Raw genomic sequence first — 22,629 nt, 5'->3', positions numbered from 1 at the left:
ATATGTGTTTGAACAATATGAAATCTGGGCACCTTGAAAAAAGAGCCGGATAACAGCAATGTTTAGGGAACAAGAGAGATAACCTTAAACTCTGACCGCCGGTGAGCTGGGCGGAACAGAGCCATATTTCTCTTCTTTCAAAAGCAAATGGGAGAAATATTGCTGAATTCTTTTTCTCAGCAAGGAACATCCCTGGGAAAGAGAATACACGCCTGGGGGTGGGTCTCTGAACTGGCCCCCCTGGGCGTGGCCGTCTTCTATGGTCGAGGCTGTAGGGGTGAAATAGACCCCAGTGTCCCATAGCGCTCCCAGGCTTATTAGGAAGAGGAAATTCCTGCCTAATAAATTTTGGTCAGACCGGTTTCTCTCAAAACCCTGTCTCCTGATAAAATGTTATCAATGACAATTGTGCCAGAAACTTCATTAGCAATTTTAATCTCGCCCCAGTCCTGTGGTCCTGTGATCTCGCCCTGCCTCCATTTGCCTTTCGATATTCTATTACCTTGTGAAGTACTTGATGTCTGTGACCCACACCTATTTGCACACTCCCTCCCCTTTTGAAAATCCCTAATAAAAACTTGCTGGTTTTGCGGCTTGCGGGGCATCACGGAACCTACCGACATGTGATGTCTCCCCCGGATGCCCAGCTTTAAAATTTCTCTCTTTTGTACTCTGTCCCTTTATTTCTCAAACTGGCCGATGCTTAGGAAAATAGAAAAGAACCTACATGACTATCGGGGCAGGTTCCCCGATAATCACCTCACAACTGGCTTATGAAATCATTCTCCTTTCCAATCTCCCTGCTGCTTCCTGTTTTTCCTCCTGCCTCCAATCTGTCTAGCACTTAAGTGTGAGATTAACATTTCTGAAATGCCTCTGATCATGTAGCTCCCCTACTGGAAAGTTCAGTGCCTCCGGTGTCTAGTGGCAGCAGATAAAGATTCTTTTGTCTGCTTTCCTGGTCCCTCACTGAGCTCTGGCTTCCACCTTGTTTATTTAACCTCATTTGTCAGTATTTTTAATTTTCTATTCCAGTCAGTTCCCCCAGAGTTCCACAAACTATGCTCATTCCCATCACACCAACACCAGTTCTCCGTCTCCCCTACATGTTCTCAAATCCCACCTGGCTTCTCAGCTGCCCCCCGGCCCCTGTCCTCCCCTTCTCAGCCCCCAGCAGGGCACATGGCTGCCTGCAGGAAGCAACAGGGCTCTAAGCCTCCCTGGCAGCCAGATGTGGCGGAGAGACTTCCTTCCAACCTATTTGAAATGAGCAGAAATGTTACAGGTTACTTCTGTCTGTGGACCTACTAGGATGGGGTGTGTATTTCTTTGTCCTTCTCTTTCCCCTTGGCCTGAACATGGAGCCTGAGCAGTCATCCTAAATCACAAAGAGCCATGCATCAAAGACAGTGAGGCAGCAAGGCGGAGCTGTCCCAGCCCCGAGCTGCCTGCCTGGCTCTGGACTTTGTTTCTGTCAGAGAGAAATGGACTTCCATCTAGGAAGCCATTGTTCTATTCGGTTTTTGTCTCTCACAGGTCAACCTAATGCTAACTTGGTTCTCCTCACAACTTGTGAAGGAAAGAAAGGAGCAGCTGTGGCAGTGGCCTGTAAATGTTTAACTCTCAGAGGCAGTGGAGGGCTGGGGGTAGGTGAAAGTTCTGACTTGCAACATTTCCGATTTCTGTGGTGTAAATACTTCCATCAAGGTGTTGGGGCTCAGAAAATGATACCCCAGAGTTTGGTGTTTTGGCAAGTTGAGAAGAACATGGGAAGGACCTGAGAAGTAAAGTCTGCCTCTGACCTTCTCCTGCTCCCCTCTCTCCTCCAAGGCAGGTCAAAGAAACCAGAATGTCTTTCCCCCAAAGCCAATCATAAAACTTAGAACTATTACTCTAGCCTTCCTTTGCCTTTCTGTATAAGCACAGCTCATTAAAAAAAAAAAAACTGACCTACCTTTTCTAATAGTAGGTCATAAAACCCTTATTTTGGAGAGTTCCTGCCTATATCCAGAAGGAAGGAATGCTGCACAGAGAGACCAAGCAGAATCCCAACAGACAGGCTCTGCTGGCTTTCTCCCTCAGCCTATTCCCATGCGACCATTCTCTTTGTGTTCAATCACATTTCTTTTCTTTCTTTTTTTTTTTTTTTTTGAGATGGAGTTTCGCTCTTGTTGCCCAGGCTGGAGTGCAATGGCACTATCTTGGCTCACTGCAACCTCCTCCTCCTGGGTTCAAGCGATTCTCCTGCCTCAGCCTCCCAAGTAGCTGGGATTACAGGCACGCACCACCATGCCCAGCTAATTTTGTATTTTTAGTAGAGATGGGGTTTCTCCATGTTGGTCAGGCTGGTCTTGAACTCCCGACCTCAGGTGATCCGCCCGCCTTGGCCTCCCTAAGTGCTAGGATTACAGGCATAAGCCACCGCGCCCAGCCTGTGTTCAGTTGCATTTCTACATGACTGTCTGTTCTTTTTTTTTTTTTTTTTTTTTTCTGAGACAGAGTTTCATTCCGTGGCCTAGGCTGGAGTGCAGTGGCACGATCTCAGCTCACTGCAACTTCTGTCTCCCAGGTTCAAGTGATTCTCCTGCCTCAGCCTCCTGAGTAGCTGGGATTACAGGCACACACCACCACCCCGGCTAATTTTTGTATTTTTAGTACAGACGGGGTTTCATTATATTGGCCAGGCTGGTCTCAAACTCCTGGCCTCATGTGATCCTCCCACCTCAGCCTCCCAAAGTGCTGGGATTACAGGCGTGAGCCACTGCACCCAGCCTTGGCTGTCCATTCTTCATCGAAACTAATCAAAAAAATGGTTTTCTCTGAGCATTTCTGGGGTCTTCATTTCTGAAGGCTCCCATGTCATGTAAAACTTTGATGAAATAAATTTGTTGGCCGGGCACAGGGGCTCACACCTGTAATCCCAGCACTTTGGGAAGATGAGACAAGCAGATGGCTTGAGCCCAGGAGTTCGAGGCCAGCCTGAGTAACATGGTGAAACCCCATCTCTACAAAAAATTACCTGTGTGTGGTGGTCTGCACCTGTAGTTCCAGCTACTCTGTAGGCTGAGGCAGGAGGATTGCTTGAGCCCAGGAGGTTAAGGCTATAGTGAGCCATGATCATGCCACTTCACTACAGCCTGGGCAAGAGTGAAACTCCATTTCAAAAAAATAGATAAATAAAATAAAGTAAATTTGTTATGCTTTTGTTTTGTTCGCCTGTCTTTTGTTATGGGAGTATTGGTCATGACTCAGGATGGGTGCAGAAAGCAATTACATCTTTCTGTCTCTACAAAGGCCAACTTCAAGCTACCAATGTTATGCCAGTTGGCTCATAAAGTTCCTGAAACTATAATGATTCTTCTCATGAACTGGTGTGAGCTGGCTTCAGCACAACAGTGGGTGAATGGGAAGGGGTGAAATGGGACTGACATTTAATGAACCTTGCTACATGTCAAGTAAGGTAATAGGCATTTTGCATATATTTTCTTTAATCCTTATATTTAACACTGAGGGGTAAGTAGGGCCAAACTTTCCCAACCATTAATCCTTTCTGGGAAAAATTCCAATACAGGTAGATTTATTTTTCTATATCTTTTTCACAACCTTGGAAGATATGTTAGTCACCCCTGTTTTGGATAATTAGAAAAAGTAGAAAATGGAGGTAAGAGAAAATGCGAATGTGGTGGATATTTTCTGAGGTTTGACCATCCTGCATGCATTCTCTTCTCCTCTGAGAACAGTCACTGGATTCCTTGGAGAATTACCTGTGTGCATTCCTAATGAGCTATGGTTAAGGTGTGCTTTTTCCCCTAGCCTTTACCTAGACTAGGCTGATCAGATTCTCTCTGCTAGGGCTTTGAATGATGAACAAAAATGGAAAGGATGGAAAAAACCCTTTGTCACTTACTCATTTCAGCAGGTAGCCAGGACAACACCATCGATTCCTGCTGGTGTTGGATCCAGCTCCGCTGGAGCTACCCTGGTTCTTTGTTTCCTGAGCCTGATTCTCTGGCCTTCCTTTGATTCTGTGAGCTATTCAATATCCTCCCAAGACTCATCTATTCTGTTCAAGTTAAGGACAATCATTTTTGTGGCTTGAAGCCAAAGAAATGCAAATGCCAAGGAAGAAAAGTAGAAGCTCTTTAGAAAAGTTAAAGGAAGCCGGCCAGGCGCGGTTGCTCACACCTGTAATCCCAGCACTTTGGGAGGCCAAGGTGGGCGGATCACCCGAGGTCGGGAGTTCAAGACCAGCCTAACCAACATGGAGAAACCCCGTCTCTAATAAAAATACAGAATTAGCTGGGCATGGTGGCACACACTGTAATCCCAGCTACTTGGGAGGCTGAGGCTGGAGAATCGCTTGAACCTGGGAGGCGGAGGTTGCGGTGAGCCGAAATCAAGCCATTGCACTCCAGCCTGGGCAACAAGAGCGAAACTCCCTCTCAAAAAAAAAAAGAGAAAAGAAAAGTTAAAGGAAGCCCAGGTGAAGTGCACAGGGCTTTAGAAGAACATTTTTAAATTGCTCCTGGCAGGGAAGTGGTTATGATTATGTAAGGAGAACCTAGGCAAGACTGGTCAGACTGCAGGGTTGGATTTTTATGTGTTCTACACGGCAGGAATTTGGGGCAGAGCTGATGTTATATAAGCCTGAGTTGTAAGTTATTTGACGTATGTCATTGTATGCTCATCACAGGATTATTAAATAAAGGTAACTCAAACCATTTTGTATTCAGAGTATCCAAATTATTCTACATTTGTAGAATCACTATAAAATATGTGGGAGTTTGTTTTTTAAAAATGTGTTATTTTGGTGGAGGACTGGAGAGAAAAAAAACATGGATCACTAAGAACTCTTCATCAACATTTTATCTTTTAGAAAGTAAAATGAATTACAAGCAGTGGGCCCAGTGCAGTGGCTCCCGCCTGTAATCCCAGCACTTTGGGAAGCCGAGGAGGATTACTTGAGCCCAGGAGTTTGAGACCGGCCTGAACAACATAGCGAGGCCCTGTGTCTACAAATAGTCAAAAAATTAGCCAGATGTGGTGGCACACACCCATGGTCCCAACAAATCAGGAGGCTGAGGAGGGAGAACTGCTTGAGCTCTGGCAGTCGAGGCTGCACTGAGCCATGATTGCACCACTGCACTGAGCCATGATTGCACCACTACACTGAGCCATGATCACACGACTACACTGAGCCATGATCACACCACTGCACTGAGCCATGATCACACCACTGCACTGAGCCATGATCGCACCACTGCCCTGAAACATGATCGCACAACTGCACTGAGCCATAATTGCACCACTGCACTGAGCCATGATCGCACCACTGCACTGAGCCATGATCACACCACTGCACTGAGCCATGATCGCACCACTGCACTGAGCCATGATCACACCACTGCACTGAAACATGATCGCACAACTGCACTGAGCCATGATCACACCACTGCACTAAGCCATGATCACACCACTGCACTGAGCCATGATCGCACCACTGCACTGAGACATGATCGCACAACTGCACTGAGACATAATTGCACCACTGCACTGAGCCATGATCGCACCACTGCACTGAGACATGATTGCACCACTGCACTGAGCCATGATAGTACCACTGCACCAAGCCATGATCACACCATTGCACTGCACTCCAGCCTGGGCCACAGAGTGAGACCATGTCTTAAAAAAAAAAAAAGCAAACAAAAACTACAAGCAATTGAGAGTCTGGGAAGTGTCTAGTAGGGAAACCAGGAATTGTATCTGTGTTTGTGTGACTACCCCACATTCCTGCTGGTTCTGCCTCAACAAAAGTTTCCCCCATCACTCCATCCACAGTGATCTCACCCGGCTGCAAATGCCTAGAATGCTTGCTCTCTGTACCAACATTCCATTTGTTTGACATTCATCATGGGGATCTGCTGAGTCTTCATATGAGGAAAAGTACTTGTTAAGCTCTAAGATATCAAATAAATGTTAGTTAATTATGTTATTAGATAAGTAGGTAGATAGATAATAAATAGATGCACACACACATATAGCTACAGATACAGTTACAGTTTTGTATACTTATATTTATGTGCCGATCTCTTAATTTCCCTTAACTTGGTTATAAACCTCTTAAGACCCATATTTTATACACCTTTCTGCCTTCCACTGCTCTTAGTTGGAACACATTTGACAATCTACTGATGTTTTAAGTGTAGGAACTAGCCTCTACCAGCTGAAAAATCTGTGAACCACGGCCACTTATTTTCACCACTTTCCTGTGCCCTGGGAGGACTAGATGAGCTCATGGGTACAAAGTGCCATGAATCAGTTAGTTTCCTGTGGCCGAAGACAGAAGAACTCAGCAGTCTTAGTTCCCCCTTCAACTTCATGCCTTCCTTTCTGAAGAACCATGGGTCATGTATGTGATCAGAAATGGGCTTCCATTTCTCAGTACAAGATTTCTGAAGAAGAAGTGGTTTCTGGACCTCTGAATGGGCAGTGTGCGATACAATCTAATGAGAGACGACTGATCTTGACTCTTTTAAAAGTGTCAAAAGCAGATTAAAGCCGTCAGCCTGTACCAAGCATTTTCCCAATGCAGCATTTTCTCTTCCCCCACCCTATCTGTCATCTAGCCTAGTGCTGTCCAACAAATCTTTCTGTAATGATGGAAATGTTCTATTTCCATGTTTTCAAATATGGTAATCACTGGCCACATGGGATTATCATGCTCTTGAAATGTGGCTAATGAAACTGAGAAACTGAATTTTAAATTTTGACTCATTAGAATTTACATTCAAATAGCCACATGCAGCTGGGCGCAGTGGCTCACACCTGTAATCCTAGCACTTTGGGAGGCCAAGGTGGGCAGATGACCTGATGTCAGGAGTTCGAGACCAGCCCGGCCAACATGGTGAAACCCCATCTCTATTAAAAATACAAAAATGCTGGGCGCGGTGGCTCACGCCTGTAATCCCAGCACTTTGGGAGGCCAAGGCGGGCGGATCACGAGGTCAGGAGATCGAGACCATCCTGGCTAACAAGGAGAAACCCCGTCTCTACTAAAAATACAAAAAATTAGCTGAGTGTGGTGGCGGGAGCCTGTAGTCCCAGCTACTCAGGAGGCTGAGGCAGGAGAATGGTGTGAACCCGGGAGGCAGAGCCTGCAGTGAGCTGAGATCACGCCACTACACTCCAGCCTGGGTGACAGAGTGAGACTTTGTCTCAAAATAAATAAATAAATAAATAATAAAAATACAAAAATTAGCTGGGCATAGTGGCACAAGCCTGTAATCCCAGCAACCTAGGAGGCTGAGGCAGGAGAACCGCTTGAACCTGGGAGGCAGAGGTTGCAGTGAGCCAAGATCATGCCACTACATTCCAGCCTGGGCGACAGAGTGAGACTCCATCTCAAAAAATAAAATAAAATAAATAGCCACATGCTACTGTATTAGACAGCATAGACCTAAATTAAGAGAATCTGGGCTTCTTTATTTATTCATTTATTTATTCATCATTCAGTCAAAACCATTGAGTACCTAGTATATATCAATCAGGCACACTGCTGAATACTGACAGTGGGTTCAGTGATTAGTCTCTCACCTGAAAAAGCCCAAAATCTGTTTGAGGAAACAAATGATCTTTGGGGATGGCCTCAAGACCTTAAAGTGTCTTCTGGTTACACCACCTTCTCTTGAGAAAAGTATTTGGGAGTAAGTCCTTGGGCATAGGTCACCCTGCAGATAATCTTCCGGCCCTGACCTCATCTACTAAATTAGGATCCTTGCTTGAGCTAGGGGCAGTTCTCAAGGGCTGGCAAGAGGCCAGTGATGCAGCCAGAGGTGAGAATACCCAAAAAGGTTACTGTATCCTGGGGAGTGTGTACACAACCCATTCAGAGTCTCAATTTAAGACATAAGCAAGGACATGAACATCAGAGCAGTGTAAAACCCCAAAGACAAAAAGAGCTAGGTCAGTGGGTTGAATAATAACATTAATAATGAGGATTGTTGAGAGGCAGGAAGGTGTTGAGGTCAATAGCTTTGTCTCTGGAGACAAACTTCCTGGATGCCAAACTCAACTCTGTCATTCCCCTGCTTCACAGAGTTCTGTGCTGTCACTGCACCTGTATAATGAGTGTTGTCATGCCCTCCTCTCAGAGGTGTACCATGAAAATTAAGTGAATTAAAACATACAGTTGTCCAGGCATGGTGTTTCATACCTGTAATCCCACCATTTTGGGAGGCTGAGGCAGGAAGATCATTTGAAGCCAAGAGTTTGAGACCAGCCTGGGCAACAAAGTGAGACCCTATCTCTACCAAAAAAAAAAAAAAAAAAAAATTGTTAATTAGTTGGGCATGGTGGCACACACCTGTAGTCCTAGAAACTCAGGAAGCTGAAGTGGCAGGATTGCTTGAGCCCAGGAGTTTGGGGCTATAGTGAGCTATGATGGCGCCACTGCACTACAGCCTGAGCGACAGTGGAAGATCTTGACTCTAAAAACAAACAAACAAGCCAGGCATGGTGGCTCATGCCTGTAATCCCAGCACTTTGGGAGGCCGAGGCAGGCAGATCACGAGGTCAGGAGTTCAAGACCAGTCTGGCCAACATAGTGAAACCCCATCTGTACTAAAAAAACAAAAATTAGCCAGGTATGGTGGCACATGCCTGTAATCCCAGCTAATCGGGAGGCTGAGGCAGGAGAATTGCTTGAACCTGGGAGGCAAAGGTTGCAGTGAGCCAAGACCATGCCATTGCACTCCAGCCTGGGCAACATAGTGAGACTCCATCTCAAAATCAAAAACAAAAAACAAACAAACAAACAAACATGGAGTTGAACCCAGGTAGATGGGCTCTAACATCTATGCTCTGACAAATAGGTATGCCACTAGGCTTTGGAATGAAATAGACCTAGGTTCACATCTAACTCCCATTACTTCTTGGTTACACAACCTTAAGAAAGTGAATTGCCTCATTGAACCTCATTTTTCTCATCTGTAAAATGGGTGTATAGATAAAATAACAGTTGGGGTTATGAAGGCTTAATGAATTGATTTGAGTATAGCTCTTAAAACAGTGCCTATGCCGGGCGTGGTGGCTCACGCCTGTAATCCTAGCACTTTGGGAGGCCAAGGTGGGCAGATCACGAGATCAGGAGATCGAGACCATCTTGGCTAACACGGGGAAACCCCATCTCTACTAAAAATACGAAAAATTAGCCAGGCGTGGTGGTGAGCGCCTGTAGTCCCAGCTACTCGGGAGACTGAGGGAGAGAATGGCATGAACCCGGGAGTTGGAGCTTGCAGTGAACCAAGATCGCGCCACTGCACTCCAGCCTGGGCTACAGACAGAGCAAGACTCCATCTCAAAAAAACAAACAAACAAAAAAAAAAAACACAGTGCCTCTGAGGCATCATACATGCTCAGGTGTGTGGGCTAGTGTCACTTCACACTACCCCACAAGACCTGGGCAGAGCCAGTCACTGCAGACAGAGATGCTGAGCCACAAGGAGTCTGGGCAGGGAGGCAGGGTGTGCTCCTGGGGCTGCCACTGGGCACTGGAAGCCACTGTGGCTTCTGGAAGACATGCTGGTTCTTCAAGGGGCAGGTTACTGGCCACTGAGGTGGCTGTATTCCAGCCCATCTCTGTCCCTTGAGGTAATCTGAGTGGCAACCTGTTCTATAACAAAAAAAAAACACTTCGTTTTGGCATATTTTAAGCAAGGATTTACAAGAGGAACATTTTGATGCAGCTTCCTTAAAACAGTTCTGTCAGTATGAACCACTTTGGAAAACAGCATAGCAAATTCTTTTTTTTCTTTTTTTTTTTTTTTTTTGAGACGGAGTCTCGCCAGGCTGGAGTGCAGTGGCGCAATCTTGGCTCACTGTGCAATCTCCAACTCCCTGGTTCAAGCGATTCTCCTGGCTCAGCCTCCTGAGTAGCTGGGATTACAGGCACGCACCACCGCGCTCAGCTAATTTTTGAATTTTTAGTAGAAACGGGGTTTCACCATGTTAGCCAGGCTGGTCTCGATCTTCTGACCTCATGAACTGCCCGCCTCAGCTTCCCAAAGTGCTGGGATTACAGGCATGAGCCACCGAGCCCAGCCCTTATTTTTTCTTTTTTTAGAATGGGGTCTTGCTCTGTCTCCCAGGCTGGAGTGCAGTGGTGTGAATGTGACTTACCACAGCCTCGACCCCTGGATTCAAGTGATCCTTCCACCTGAGCCTCCCAGAGTAGCTGGGACCACAGGCGCGCACCACAACACCTGGCTAATTTTTTAATTTTGTAGAGACGAGGTCTCTCCATGCTGCCCAGGCTGATCTCAAACTCCTGGGCTCAAGAAATCCTTCTGCCTTTAGGCTGGGCATGGTGGCACACACCTGTAATCCCAGCACTTTGGGAGACCAAGGCGGGCTGATCACTTGAGGTCAGGAGTTTGAGACCAGCCTGATCAACATGGTGAAACCTGTCTCTACTAAAAATACAAAAATTAGGTGGGCGTCGTGGTGCAAGTGCTGGGATCACAGGTGTGAGCCACTGGGCGCAGCAGCGATTTCTTACTAAGCTAAACATGCACCTAGTTATACTACTCCTAGACATCTGCTCAAGAGAAATAAGAATACATGTCTTAAAAAAGAGTTGTCTATGAATGTTCATAGTAGCTTTATTCATCATTTCCAAAAATAAGAAAAAAACCACAATGTCCATCAATGGTGAATTAATAAGCCAACTGTCATATATTTATACAATGGAATGCTATGCAGAAGTCAAAAGGAAAGAACTACTGAATCATGCCATGACATGGATGAATCACAAAAATATTATACTGAGCAAAAGAATGTGGACACAAAAGAGTGTCTACTGTAGTTTCGTTCTTTCTTTCTTTCTTTTTTTTTTGAGATGGAGTTTTGCTCTTGTTGCCCAGGCTGAAGTGAAATGGCGTGATCTCAGCTCACTGCAACCTCTGCCTCCTGGGGTCAAGTGATTCTCCTGCCTCAACCTCCCAAGTAGCTGGGATTATAGCCACCCGCCACCACACCTGGCTAATTTTTAGTAGAGACAGGGTTTCACCATGTTGGTCAGGCTGGTCTTGAACTCCTGACCTCAGATGATCCTCCCGCCTCGGCCTCCCAAAGTGCTGGGATTACAGGCATGAGCCACCTTGCCCAGCCTGTAGTTTCATCTATATGACATTCTAGAACAGGCAAAACTGTAAGGTTAGAAGTCTGATCAGCGGTTGCTATAGGGGATGGGGACAGGACTGACTACAAAGGGATGCAGGGAACTTTTGGGGGTGATGGAAAACTCTATATCATAATGGTGGAGGCCTTTACACAAACTATATGCATTTATCAAAACTCATCAAAAACTACTCCTAACAAGGATGAATTTTACTGTATTTAAATTATACTTCAATCTACCTGACTTTTTAAAACAAAATGCAGTATCACCAAATACTACCAAATTTTATGTGAAAGGCTCAGGGTCAGAGATAGGATGAGTTCAACCCACAGGGATAGGTTGAGAATATCTGGTTTATACATTTCTTACTGATTTTTTTCTTTTTTTTGAGAAGTCTTGCTCTTGTTCCCCAGGCTGGAGTGCGATAGCGTGATCTCGGCTCACTGCAACCTCTGCCTCCCGGGTTCAAGCGATTCTCCTGCCTTAGCCTCCCAAGTAGCTGGGATTACAGGTGCCTGCCACCACGCCAGGCTAATTTTTGTATTTTTAGTAGAGACGGGGTTTCACCATGTTGGTCAGGCTGGTCTCGAACTCCTGACCTCAGGTGATTTGCCCACCTCGGCCTCCCAAAGTGCTGGGATTACAGGAATGAGACACCGTGCCTGGCCACTGATTTTTTTTTTAATGGTGACAATTTAATAATAATTTTAGGCCTTGTCAAGAGGTTACCAGTATTAAGACGGCTGCATCTCAATGGCACGTGCCTCTCCTGGCAATCAAAAAGATAGACAAATGACTATAATATCGTGTGTGTGATGCTTTGAGAGATTTGTATACAATGTAGATGAACTAATTCTGGATGGCAGGTTCAGGAGTGGTTTTTTCCCAGGAGAATAGGGAGGAAAAAGGAAAAGAAATAGAATGGTTATAGGGTCCAATGGGTAAGAGTTTGGCATGTGTGAGAAAAAGGACAAAATTAGAGATGCACAACATCAAGAAGCAATGGGGGTGTTGAAAGAGAAAGCCTGCAAGTTGCCTGGATTTGGGTTGGGAACTCAGAGAGTTTGGAGCCACTGAACTTACTAAAGCAGGCATGGACATGGTCAAGTCTGTCTTTGAACAAGAAAGCCCTGGGGGGTATAGAAGGTGAACCGGAGGAACAATAGTTAGGAAGGTTCTTTATGGCCCATGATTGTCCCATTTTCACTAAAATAAAATGTGCCTTTTTGGTAGTGAACTGTTCTGAATGCCAAAAGTACTAGGTAAGTTGGTCCCAACTGGAATATTGCAGCCCTGAGGGTGGCTCGGCTGCCCAGTCATTTGGTACCCCCTTTTTCTTTCCTGAACCAGGGAATCTCGGCTCTCAAGAAATCTATTAATTCAGGCTCCCAGGGTCAGCACCACTTGGTCTGTGTCAGAGACACAGCAGTCACACGCACAAACCCAAATGGTCATGGCTGACAGTGGAGGCCTCAGCAGGACCAAGGAACACAGAGATTTGCAACCTCCCCTTGTGTGCAATTCCCCTTCTATGGTAGGTGGGATTCCCAACCTGGGGAAAGAAATGACCAAGTGTCTGGGAAGGGAAAGTGTCATAAAAGAGCCAGGGCCCAGGAGCTAGGATGACGGTGGCCTGAGGCCCAGACACTCTAGGGAATCCGTGAGACGTGGAGAGAAAACATGAGGGAAAGCAGAGCTACTGTCTGGCCGGCCCAGCTTCCTCTTTTATGAGCTCATGGGCAAAGCCAGGCCAGGCAGAGGGTGCTAGAGATTGAGTGAGCTTGTTTTTTCCCTAACTTGGTTCTGAGTCACACATGGCATCTATCCTTCCCAGAAAACCGCCTCAGGGCTCACCCCTTGGCAGCCCACCAAACCCCAGTACTGACACGCGATCCCCACTGGGTAGGGCCAGGGAGCTGCAGACAGGCCAGCCCCAGCACCCGCCTCCGCCCCTGGAGAGGCCTCTTGGGGAATGAACTGTCCCTCCCAACCTTGGAAGAAAAAAGCCTATGGCAGCTGCTTTGGAGGGTAGGCTGGAGGCACGTCCAACTTTTGAGCACACATGGGAGACGCTGCTGAATCATGGGGTTTCAGAGGAGGAGAAACATTAGAGAGCCTTTAATTTATGCCTTTCACTTTGTAGATCAACTCATCCAGTAAATACGGGGTGTCTGAAAAGTCTGGACAAAAGGGGAAATATTTTATTTGTTGTGCATGTTTCCCATATGATTATGTTTTGACTTCAATCTCCATCAAATTCTCCAATGGCTGACATTGGAGCTGTCTACAGAGAGATGCAGGGTGCTTCCCATGGGAACAGCACTGTAACAGTAATAACATCAACGATCCTGTATTTCTAGCCTTTTCAGCAGCCTGTATTGATTGACAGGCACAGTTCTAGGCACTGAAAATAGAGCAGTACACAAGATAGATAAAGTCCTACTCTGGTGGAGTTATAATCTGGTGGGAAAGAAACCAAGACCAAAGGAGGAGCCACAACACTGGGGTCCTAAGAAGCCAGCTTTGGCAGAAGGACAGGAATGCTGGGCCCTTTCCCAGCTCCCGGCTCAGCTCATAGCAGCCTCCAGGGTAGCTGGGTTGAGTTGGGCTGGGTCAGGCTGAGCTGCATCCCAGGGTAGGGTCATCGTGCCACTTTTGTGACCTTGCCTTGGTGCTCCCGGAACTCTTGCCATGGTTTTGCGTCAGGGGAACTGCCAGGGCCTGATTTTGGGCCTCCTAGAGCCTAGATGAACATCTTTAGGGGCCATTTATTAACTTGCTGCCTAGAACTCACCACCCCACTCTACCCCCATGCCTCTGGAGAATTGTTCCAGCTAAAATGTAGGTGGGAGGGGGTGTTTAAAATCACCTGTTCCTTGTCAGTATAGTGGTGAGTAAAAACAAATTTTTTTTTTGCTGGGTGCGGTGGCTCACGCCCGTAATCCCAGCACTTTGGGAGGCCGAGGGGGGCGGATCACATGAGGTCAGGAGTTTTCGAGACCAGCCTGGCCAACATGGTGAAACCTCGTCTCTACCAAAAATACAAAAATTAGCCGGGCATGGTGGCGTGCGCTACTTGGGAGGCTGAAGCAGGAGAATCGCCTGAACCTGGGAGGCAGAGGTTGCAGTGAGCCGAGATTGTGCCACTGCACTCCAGCCTGGATGACAGAGTAAGACTTTCTTTTTTTTTGAGATGGAGTTTCACTTTTGTCGCCCAGGCTGGAGTGCAGTGGTGCAATCTCGGCTCACTGCAACCTCTGCCTCCCTGGTTCAGGCAATTCTCCCGCTTCAGCCTCCCGAGTAGCTGGGATTACAGGCACACGCCACCACGCCCAGCTAATTTTTGTATTTTTGGTAGAGACGGGGTTTCGCCATGTTGGCCAGGCTGGTCTCGAACTCCTGCCCTCATGATCCACCCACCTCAACCTCCCAAAGTGTTGGGATTATGGGCGTGAGCTACCACACCCAGCCAAACTAAATTTTTTAAATAAATAAAGGCCAGACTTTGTGGCTCACGCCTGTAATCCCAACACTTTGGGAGGTTGAGGCGGGAGGATCGCTTGAGCCCAGGATTTTGAGACCTGCCTGGGCAACATGGCAAGACCCTGTCTCTACCAAAATAAATAAAAATTAGCTGGGCATGGTGGCACGTTCCTGGAGTCCCAGCTACTCAAGAGGCTGAGGTGGGAGGATCACTTGAGCCCAGGAGGTTGAGGTTGCAGTGAGCCATGCTTATGCCACTGCACTCCAGCCTGGGTGAGGGAGTGAGACCTTGTCTCAAAAAATAAATAAATACATACATAAAAAAATAAAATCACTCACATTAGCTGAACAGGAACTAGGAATGCAGAAGTCTTTGCTTCTCTGGAAAATAAAGAGCCTCAAAACCTACCTGATATGGAGAGGGAGGGAGGGCAGAGTAAAAAGAGAAAGAGAACTTGTATCTCCTGGTGATGTTAGCAGTTAGAGGTTATTTTCTCATTCCAGTTCCCTACTCCTGGGTTGGCTCACTGCTGCCCATCCCTGTTCCAAAGCAGTCCCTCTTCTCATAATTATAATAATGCCCCTGCTCCATGCAAGAAGCACCTACTATGTGCCCAGGAGTAAATTTATATTCTTAACCTTTGCAGTTACCTAGAGGTCAATTTGCCCATTTATCAATTGAGGAAACAGATTTTCAGCAACATTAAGTAACTGGCCCAATATTGCCTAGTTAATAAGTAGCAGAGCCGGCACTTAAACCCAATTTCGTCTAACACCACTAGATTACAATATGTTCTTTTTGCTATTCCGTGTTTCCTTTCTATCTCAAACCCATCTCAAGTCAACAAGTAGTTATTGAGGATCTACTGAATACTAGGTGCAGCTAAAAAGCTTTCACTTTGTCATTCCCTACCCCCAGGACCCTGGTGCAGTCCCTTCACCCTGCTTTCCTTTCTCAGATGCTCCCATTTCCAAATCTCTGCCTCCCTTTCCCCTGCCCATTCTTCCTCCGCCAGTGCCCATTCTTGCTGTCCCCCGTTCTGGGCCTGTGGTCAGCAGTGCAGCAGTACCCAGGTGGGGCAGCAGGCCTGACTCACTCCTATGTCAGGGATTGTAAAGGGCGCGGGCCAGGGCTTTGCTGTCGCTGTCGTCACTGCACAATTGTTCCTGATTCAGCGGCGGATCACCTGAGCCACACCTGAGTGCCCCCAACCTCCTCTTTGAAGAGCAAACATGGGGGCCTCTAAAGGAACATGGCTAGATAAACAGACCTCTCTGGAGATGAGGTTTAGCTCCTCGGAGGAGATAGATTTAAGAATATTTATTAAGTTCCTACTAGGTGACAGCCAAGTACTGGAGATACTACAGAGATCTAATGAGAAAAAGGTCAGATGTGGCCCTGTACACTCGTGGAGATTATATTCCAGTAGGCGGGACAAACAACAGCAAAAAGCAAATACATAAAATGATTCCCCAACATGATATGTGTCATGAAGAAAAACAAGGGGTTGAGAAGGAGGCTAGTGGTGGTGATGGATCAAGGCAAAGGTCAAACGAGGGAAATGAAGGAACATGGTGATCTGGGGGAAGATGGGAAGGAAATGAGGAGGAGAGCTGGAAATGGAGGAGGCTAAGGGCCTGTTTCTCCAGGACTGGGGCAGTGGGAGCCAGTCCAGTTGCTCGTCTCAGCACCTGGCACTTTCTGGCCTTAACTCATTCCCCAGCCTGCACTCCCCCACCCCGTTATTGGCTTAATGATTCACCCCCAACCTTTCCCTAGCTTCCTGTGTGGCAGGAAGGAGCAGGAGCAGAGCCCTAGGGCTCTGAGGGTAGCAGGAATGGGGATGGGATTGGTTGGGAATGGTGAGCAGTCCGGGTTCTCAGGTCTTCTCTTTGTCCCATTCTGGTCTTGCCACAGAGAAAGGTCTCTCTGTGCCGGGAGGACAGCGAGGATAACTAGACCCAGCTGGAGGCCCAGATTCCAGATGTGGGAGGTAGTGGCAAAACAAGATCCTGGCATCCCCTTCATTTCCCCTCCTCTGCCTAATGCCCTAGAGAAATTTTCCATCATAAACAAGTAATGCATTCCTAACCTTTGGTGCTTCTCTCTCTCTCCCACCCACTAGTTTTCTTCCATCATCACTATCTCCCCCTACTCCCAATTTATGTTTATGTGAGTGTGAGGGTCTGTCCACATGTGTAAGTAGTCATGGGTTTATGTTGGTCATTGTGTAGCGTGCGAGTTGCCTTGGAATAAGGATGTTGGGGGTGGTGGGCTCCCTGTGCTTGGGTGTAAATGTAAGAATGATGGCAGGTGTGAAGACAGGCGTGGGAAAGCAATGCGCCTTTGTTTACAGAGGAGGTGTGTTTTATGCCGGCCAGGAAGAAATGTGTAATGTGGAAGGGATCTTGTGTATTTAGATAAGAGTAGTGAGTATAAAATAAAGTGACTTGTAGGCCCAGGAATTGTACACAGAGCAGTAGTGTATCTATTTCTAGCCGGTTGTGGCCTGTCCTCTTATTTGTGTTCCTACATGTTCTTGATTGAAAAATCCCTTTAAGTGTTTCCTAAGTGGGAGGGGAGAAAAGTGTTTCCTGTTTGGTGTCTGTGTAAGAATTGTCCCAGCTTTTCTAAAGACGTTGTACATTTGTATGAGTGGTTTGGAGGAGTGGAGCCACATCTCAGAAGTTTGGTGTGACCCAGCCAAGGTGGGAATACTACATGCACACCTACAGTTGTACATTTCACCTGGCATTTAACAAGATTATTGAGCAACTGCTGCCTACAAGGTACCATGCTGGGTTCTCTGGAGGACACAAACACGTGTATGACACAGCCTCCAATGGAAGAGATCATATATGTATTCACTTTGTGCACCAGGCTTAAAATGATGGTAGAAAGATCTGAGCCAGATGTATTTCAAATCTCTGGAGTCATCTCAGATCTTTTCATCCTCTTGCTGTCGGCAACTCTCCCTCTCCCATGCTCCCTTCCCCTAATGATATCCATCTCATTGCCCAATTCTGATTATCTTATGCTAGGAATGTCTCTTAGGGCCACCTTCTCAGGCTCTTGTTATCATCTACCTGAGCCCCTCCAATAGCCTCCTGTATCCTGCCTTAGTCTCTACCCGTCCAGAGCATCACTCCTCATCCCAATCAGTTTCCTGCTTGAATTTTCCTCCCTTTATCATAAATCCAGCAACCCACAAGATCTACAGTCTAGAGTGAAACCCAGGCTCCTGACCTGGCAGCTCTGCTCTCCCCACTCTGCCCAATTCCACTCCTTTCCAGCCATTATTACTTCCCACTACTCCGTTACAGGAAACTTACTCTGAGATTGTTTTTCTTGTGATTCCCCAAACACATCCTGTACTTTTCCAGCTCAAGGTCTTTGCTAATTCCATTCTTACAGTCATCTTCCACATCTGAATTTGTCATATCCCACCCACTGTTCAAGGTCACCTTCAGTGCCACTCTTCCATGAAGCCTCCCCTGATTGATTGGACAGATGTGAACACTAGCTCTTTTGGGTCCCCCCCTTAACACTTAGTCTTCAGTTTTCTTAGGTTTTTTTGTTTTTGTTTTTGTTTTTTGTTTTGTTCTTGTTTTCTTGAGACAGGGTCTCACTCTGTCACCCAGGCTGGAGTGCAGTGGCACGCTCTCGGCTTGCTGCAACCTCTGCCTCCTGAGTTCAAGCGATTCTCCTGCCTCAGCCTCCCGAGTAGCTGGGATTACAGACATGCGCCACCATGCTTGGCTAATTTTTGTATTTTTAGTAGAAACAGGGTTTCACCATGTTGACCAGGCTGGTCTCGAACTCCTGACCTCAAATGATCCACCCGCCTCGGCCTGCCAAAGTGTTGGGATTACAGGTGTGAACCACTGCGCCTGGCCTTTCTTAGGATCTTCAAGAAAGCTTGCCTTTCCTTCAGGCAGAAACTCAATATAACAAAAAAAGAGAGAGAGAGAGAGCAACAGAGACAGACAGATAGAGAGCTCTCCTGGCCATGGTTCCCTCCTCATGCCGGAGGGTAAGGCCCTCATGGCTGGAGTATCAGCTTTATCTGGCTTTCCTCAGGCAGCTGCATGGCACAGCACTTATACTGAAACTAGCCTCAGGACTCTCAACAGTAGTACCCGCAACAGAGGGCGCCTGAAACAGGTGAATGCTCAAAAGATGTTAAATTCTGCGCGGTGGCTGCCAGCACTTTGGGAGGCCGAGGCAGGCAGATTGGTTGAGCTCAGGAGTTCAAGACCAGCCTGGGCAACATGGCAAAACCCTGGCTCTACAAAAAATTATATATATATGTATATATATTAGCCAGGCATGGTGGTGCTCACCTGTGGTCCCAGCTACTCAGGAGGCTGAGGTAGGAGTATGGCTTGAGCCAAGAGGCAGAGGTTGCAGTCAGCCGAGATCATGCCACTGCACTTCAACCTGGGTGACAAAGCCAGATCCTGTCTCAAAACAAAAAAAAAAAGTTAAATTCTGTGTCCATGAGCAGCTGTCTGTAAGGAAGTTATGGAAATGTGAATCTGCTTTAAGTTGAGTAATTACCATTACTGTAACATTTGTATAATGTCTCATAATTTAGAATGTTTGTCCCATAAATTTGGTTGTTTGACTTACAGCAAGGGGCAAATCTGGGTGGCTGCTAACCTATTGCCTTTGTATTTGTGGCCCTCTGCACCAGCCTTTATGTGAATATTTCTGCACGCTCCTAAGAGAGTAGTTTTGCTGAACTGTCCCTATACAGTCTTTGCACCTTTACTGTGTACATGTGTGTTGGTAGGTGTACGTGGTATGTTTTCCTTTTTTTCCAGGATTTCATTCTTTTTATGGCTGAATAATATTTAATTGTGTATTGTTGTTGTTGTTGTTGTTGTTATTTTATAGTGACAAGGTCTCACTATGTTGCCCAGGCTCCTGAGCTCAAGTGATCCTCCCACCTCAGCCCCCTAAAATGCTAGGATTACAGGCAAGAACCACCATGCCCCACCATTGTGTATTACTTTTTTAATCTTTCTATCCTTCCCTCCCTCCCCAACTTTTATTTTAGATTCTGGGGTATATGTGCAGGTTTGTTACCTAGGTATACTGCATGATGCTGAGGTTTGGGGTATGAATGATCCTGTCACCCAGGTACTGAGCATAGTACCCAATAGTTAGTGTTTCAACCTTTGCCTTACTCCCTCCGTCCTTCTTCTAGTGGTCTCAAGTTGCTATTGTTGCCATCTTTATGTCCATGAGTTCCCAATGTTTGGTTCCCACTTATAAGTGAGAATGTGTGGTATTTGGTTTTCTGTTCCTGAGTTAATCCGCTTAGGATAATGGCCACCAGCTGCATCCATGTTGCTGCAAAGCACATAATTTTGTTCTTTTGTATGGCTACGCGGTGTGTGTCTTCATGTGTGCTCAGGCAGGCAGGTTTGTGTCTGTGTGTGCTAGTGTGTTCATTTCTCCCTTAATCTTGACTATTTCTGTAACAATTTCCTTCTTGGGGAGTTTATATTCTAAGGATACCTACAAGTGCATGAATGTGTGCATATAACTGGGTCAGTATTGCAGCAGGATGGCCTGATCTCCAATAAAAAGCCCTCTTGGCAGGGCACGGTGGCTCACGCCTGTAATCCCAGCACTTTGGGAGGCCGAGGCGGGCAAACCAAATACCATACATTCTCACTTATAAGTGGGAACCAAACATTGGGAACTCGTGGACGTAAAGATGGCAGCAATAGCAACTTGAGACTACTAGAAGAAGGACGGAGGGAGCGAGGCAGATCACGAGGTCAGGAAATCGAGACCACCCTGGCCAACAGGGTGAAACCCCGTCTCTACTAAAAATACAAAAATTAGCTGGGCGTGGTGGCGCGTGCCTGTATTCCCAGCTACTCGGGAAGCTGAGGCAGGAAAATCGCTTGAACCAGGGAGTCAGGGGTTGCAGTGAGCCGAGATCGCGCCTCTGCATTCCAGCCTGGCGACCGAACGAGACTGCTCCATCTCCAAAAAAAAAAAAAAAAAAAAAAAAAAAAAAAAAAAAAGGCCTGTGAGGGATCCTGTGGCTAAAGTGAGCCCCTCTCCAGGTGCCACATGCCTAGACATGTGCCTGCAGCCCGGGATCTCACCCACCCCCACTCACGACTCACACACTCACAACGTGCAGTTGGGCGCCTAGGATTGTGCATGTCAAGTCTCCACCCACTCCCTTTGTTTAATCGTCGGAATTTCCAGCCCGCTGCTGCCAACCGCTCCCCAGCTGCGGGAGGAGGAGTTAGAAGGACCCGCCCAATTTTCAGGAGCACATAAATTACCTCTGCCGGCAGCCGACCCTCACTTGGCCTTACACTCCGGTCGTCTCACCATGTGTCACTCTCGCAGCTGCCACCCGACCATGACCATCCTGCAGGCCCCGACCCCGGCCCCCTCCACCAACCCGGGACCCCGGCGGGGCTCCGGTCCTGAGATCTTCACCTTCGACCCTCTCCCGGAGCCCGCAGCGGCCCCTGCCGGGCGCCCCAGCGCCTCTCGCGGGCACCGAAAGCGCAGCCGCAGGGTTCTCTACCCTCGAGTGGTGAGTATCGCCGAAGTGGGCATTCGCGGGGTGCGCTGCCCTGGAGTCACTGGGGAACGACCCGACTCCAGAGGCCTCGACCTGACCTGTCTCCTGTTTTGTCTCCCCTTAGGTCCGGCGCCAGCTGCCAGTCGAGGAACCGAACCCAGCCAAAAGGCTTCTCTTTCTGCTGCTCACCATCGTCTTCTGCCAGATCCTGATGGCTGAAGAGGGTGTGCCGGCGCCCCTGCCTCCAGAGGACGCCCCTAACGCCGCATCCCTGGCGCCCACCCCTGTGTCCCCCGTCCTCGAGCCCTTTAATCTGACTTCGGAGCCCTCGGACTACGCTCTGGACCTCAGCACTTTCCTCCAGCAACACCCGGCCGCCTTCTAACTGTGACTCCCCGCACTCCCCAAAAAGAATCCGAAAAACCACAAAGAAACACCAGGCGTACCTGATGCGCGAGAGCGTATCCCCAACTGGGACTTCCGAGGCAACTTGAACTCAGAACACTACAGCGGAGACGCCACCCGGTGCTTGAGGCGGGACCGAGGCGCACAGAGACCGAGGCACAGTCAAGCTGGGGCTAGGCCCGGTGGGAAGGAGAGCGTCGTTAATTTATTTCTTATTGCTACTAATTAATATTTATATGTATTTATGTACGTCCTCCTAGGTGATGGAGATGTGTACGTAATATTTATTTTAACTTATGCAAGGGTGTGAGATGTTCCCCCTGCTGTAAATGCAGGTCTCTTGGTATTTATTGAGCTTTGTGGGACTGGTGGAGGCAGGACACCTGGAACTGCGGCAAAGTAGGAGAAGAAATGGGGAGGACTCGGGTGGGGGAGGACGTCCCGGCTGGGATGAAGTCTGGTGGTGGGTCGTAAGTTTAGGAGGTGACTGCATCCTCCAGCATCTCAACTCCGTCTGTCTACTGTGTGAGACTTCGGCGGACCATTAGGAATGAGATCCGTGAGATCCTTCCATCTTCTTGAAGTCGCCTTTAGGGCGGCTGCGAGGTAGAGGGTTGGGGGTTGGTGGGCTGTCACGGAGCGACTGTCGAGATCGCCTAGTATGTTCTGTGAACACAAATAAAATTGATTTACTGTCTGCAGTCTTGAGTGTATCTTTGCAAGCGCCCACTCCCCACTCCTCCCCGCCTTCAGATGGCAAGGACCGGCGGGAGGCGCCGTGGCCGAGTCCCAGGCCCGCGCACCTCCCTGGGCCCAGGAGCCCCTTTTCCTGGAGTCACAGAACCCAGCATCCGGTTGCCGGATGTAGTCTTTCATTGCCCAGTCTGCGGTTTTCCCAGGTAGTTGCCCCGCGGCGAATCCGAGATGTGGCAATCACCCTTACGCCAGGGTGCCAGGCGGTGGTCAAGTCCCTCACCCGGGGGCGGAGCGTGGCGCGGC

General features: G+C 47.7%; 1 protein-coding gene and 1 long non-coding RNA gene across 2 annotated transcripts; one reads left to right on the top strand and one right to left on the bottom strand.

Annotated features, from left to right (window-relative positions):
- Positions 1-21,027: 21,027 nt before the first annotated feature.
- Positions 21,028-21,610, top strand: IER3 (immediate early response 3). Its single transcript, NM_001045501.1, has 2 exons — positions 21,028-21,237; positions 21,350-21,610. The coding sequence occupies exons 1-2, from the start codon at positions 21,028-21,030 to the stop codon at positions 21,608-21,610; spliced, it is 471 nt and encodes a 156-aa protein (NP_001038966.1).
- A 188-nt stretch (positions 21,611-21,798) lies between these two features.
- On the bottom strand, positions 21,799-22,607 carry LOC107975444 (uncharacterized). Its single transcript, XR_001718987.4, has 2 exons — positions 22,434-22,607; positions 21,799-22,296 (listed from the first exon to the last, which is right to left on the bottom strand). It is a non-coding gene; the product is annotated as an uncharacterized LOC107975444 (long non-coding RNA).
- Between the last annotated feature and the right edge of the window lie 22 nt (positions 22,608-22,629).

Source organism: Pan troglodytes, chromosome 5 (genome assembly GCF_028858775.2).
Source record: "Pan troglodytes isolate AG18354 chromosome 5, NHGRI_mPanTro3-v2.0_pri, whole genome shotgun sequence".
Lineage (NCBI taxonomy): Eukaryota > Metazoa > Chordata > Mammalia > Primates > Hominidae > Pan > Pan troglodytes.
The sequence above is the reverse complement of the archived record's forward strand: the minus strand, read 5'-3'. Positions and strand labels throughout refer to the sequence as shown.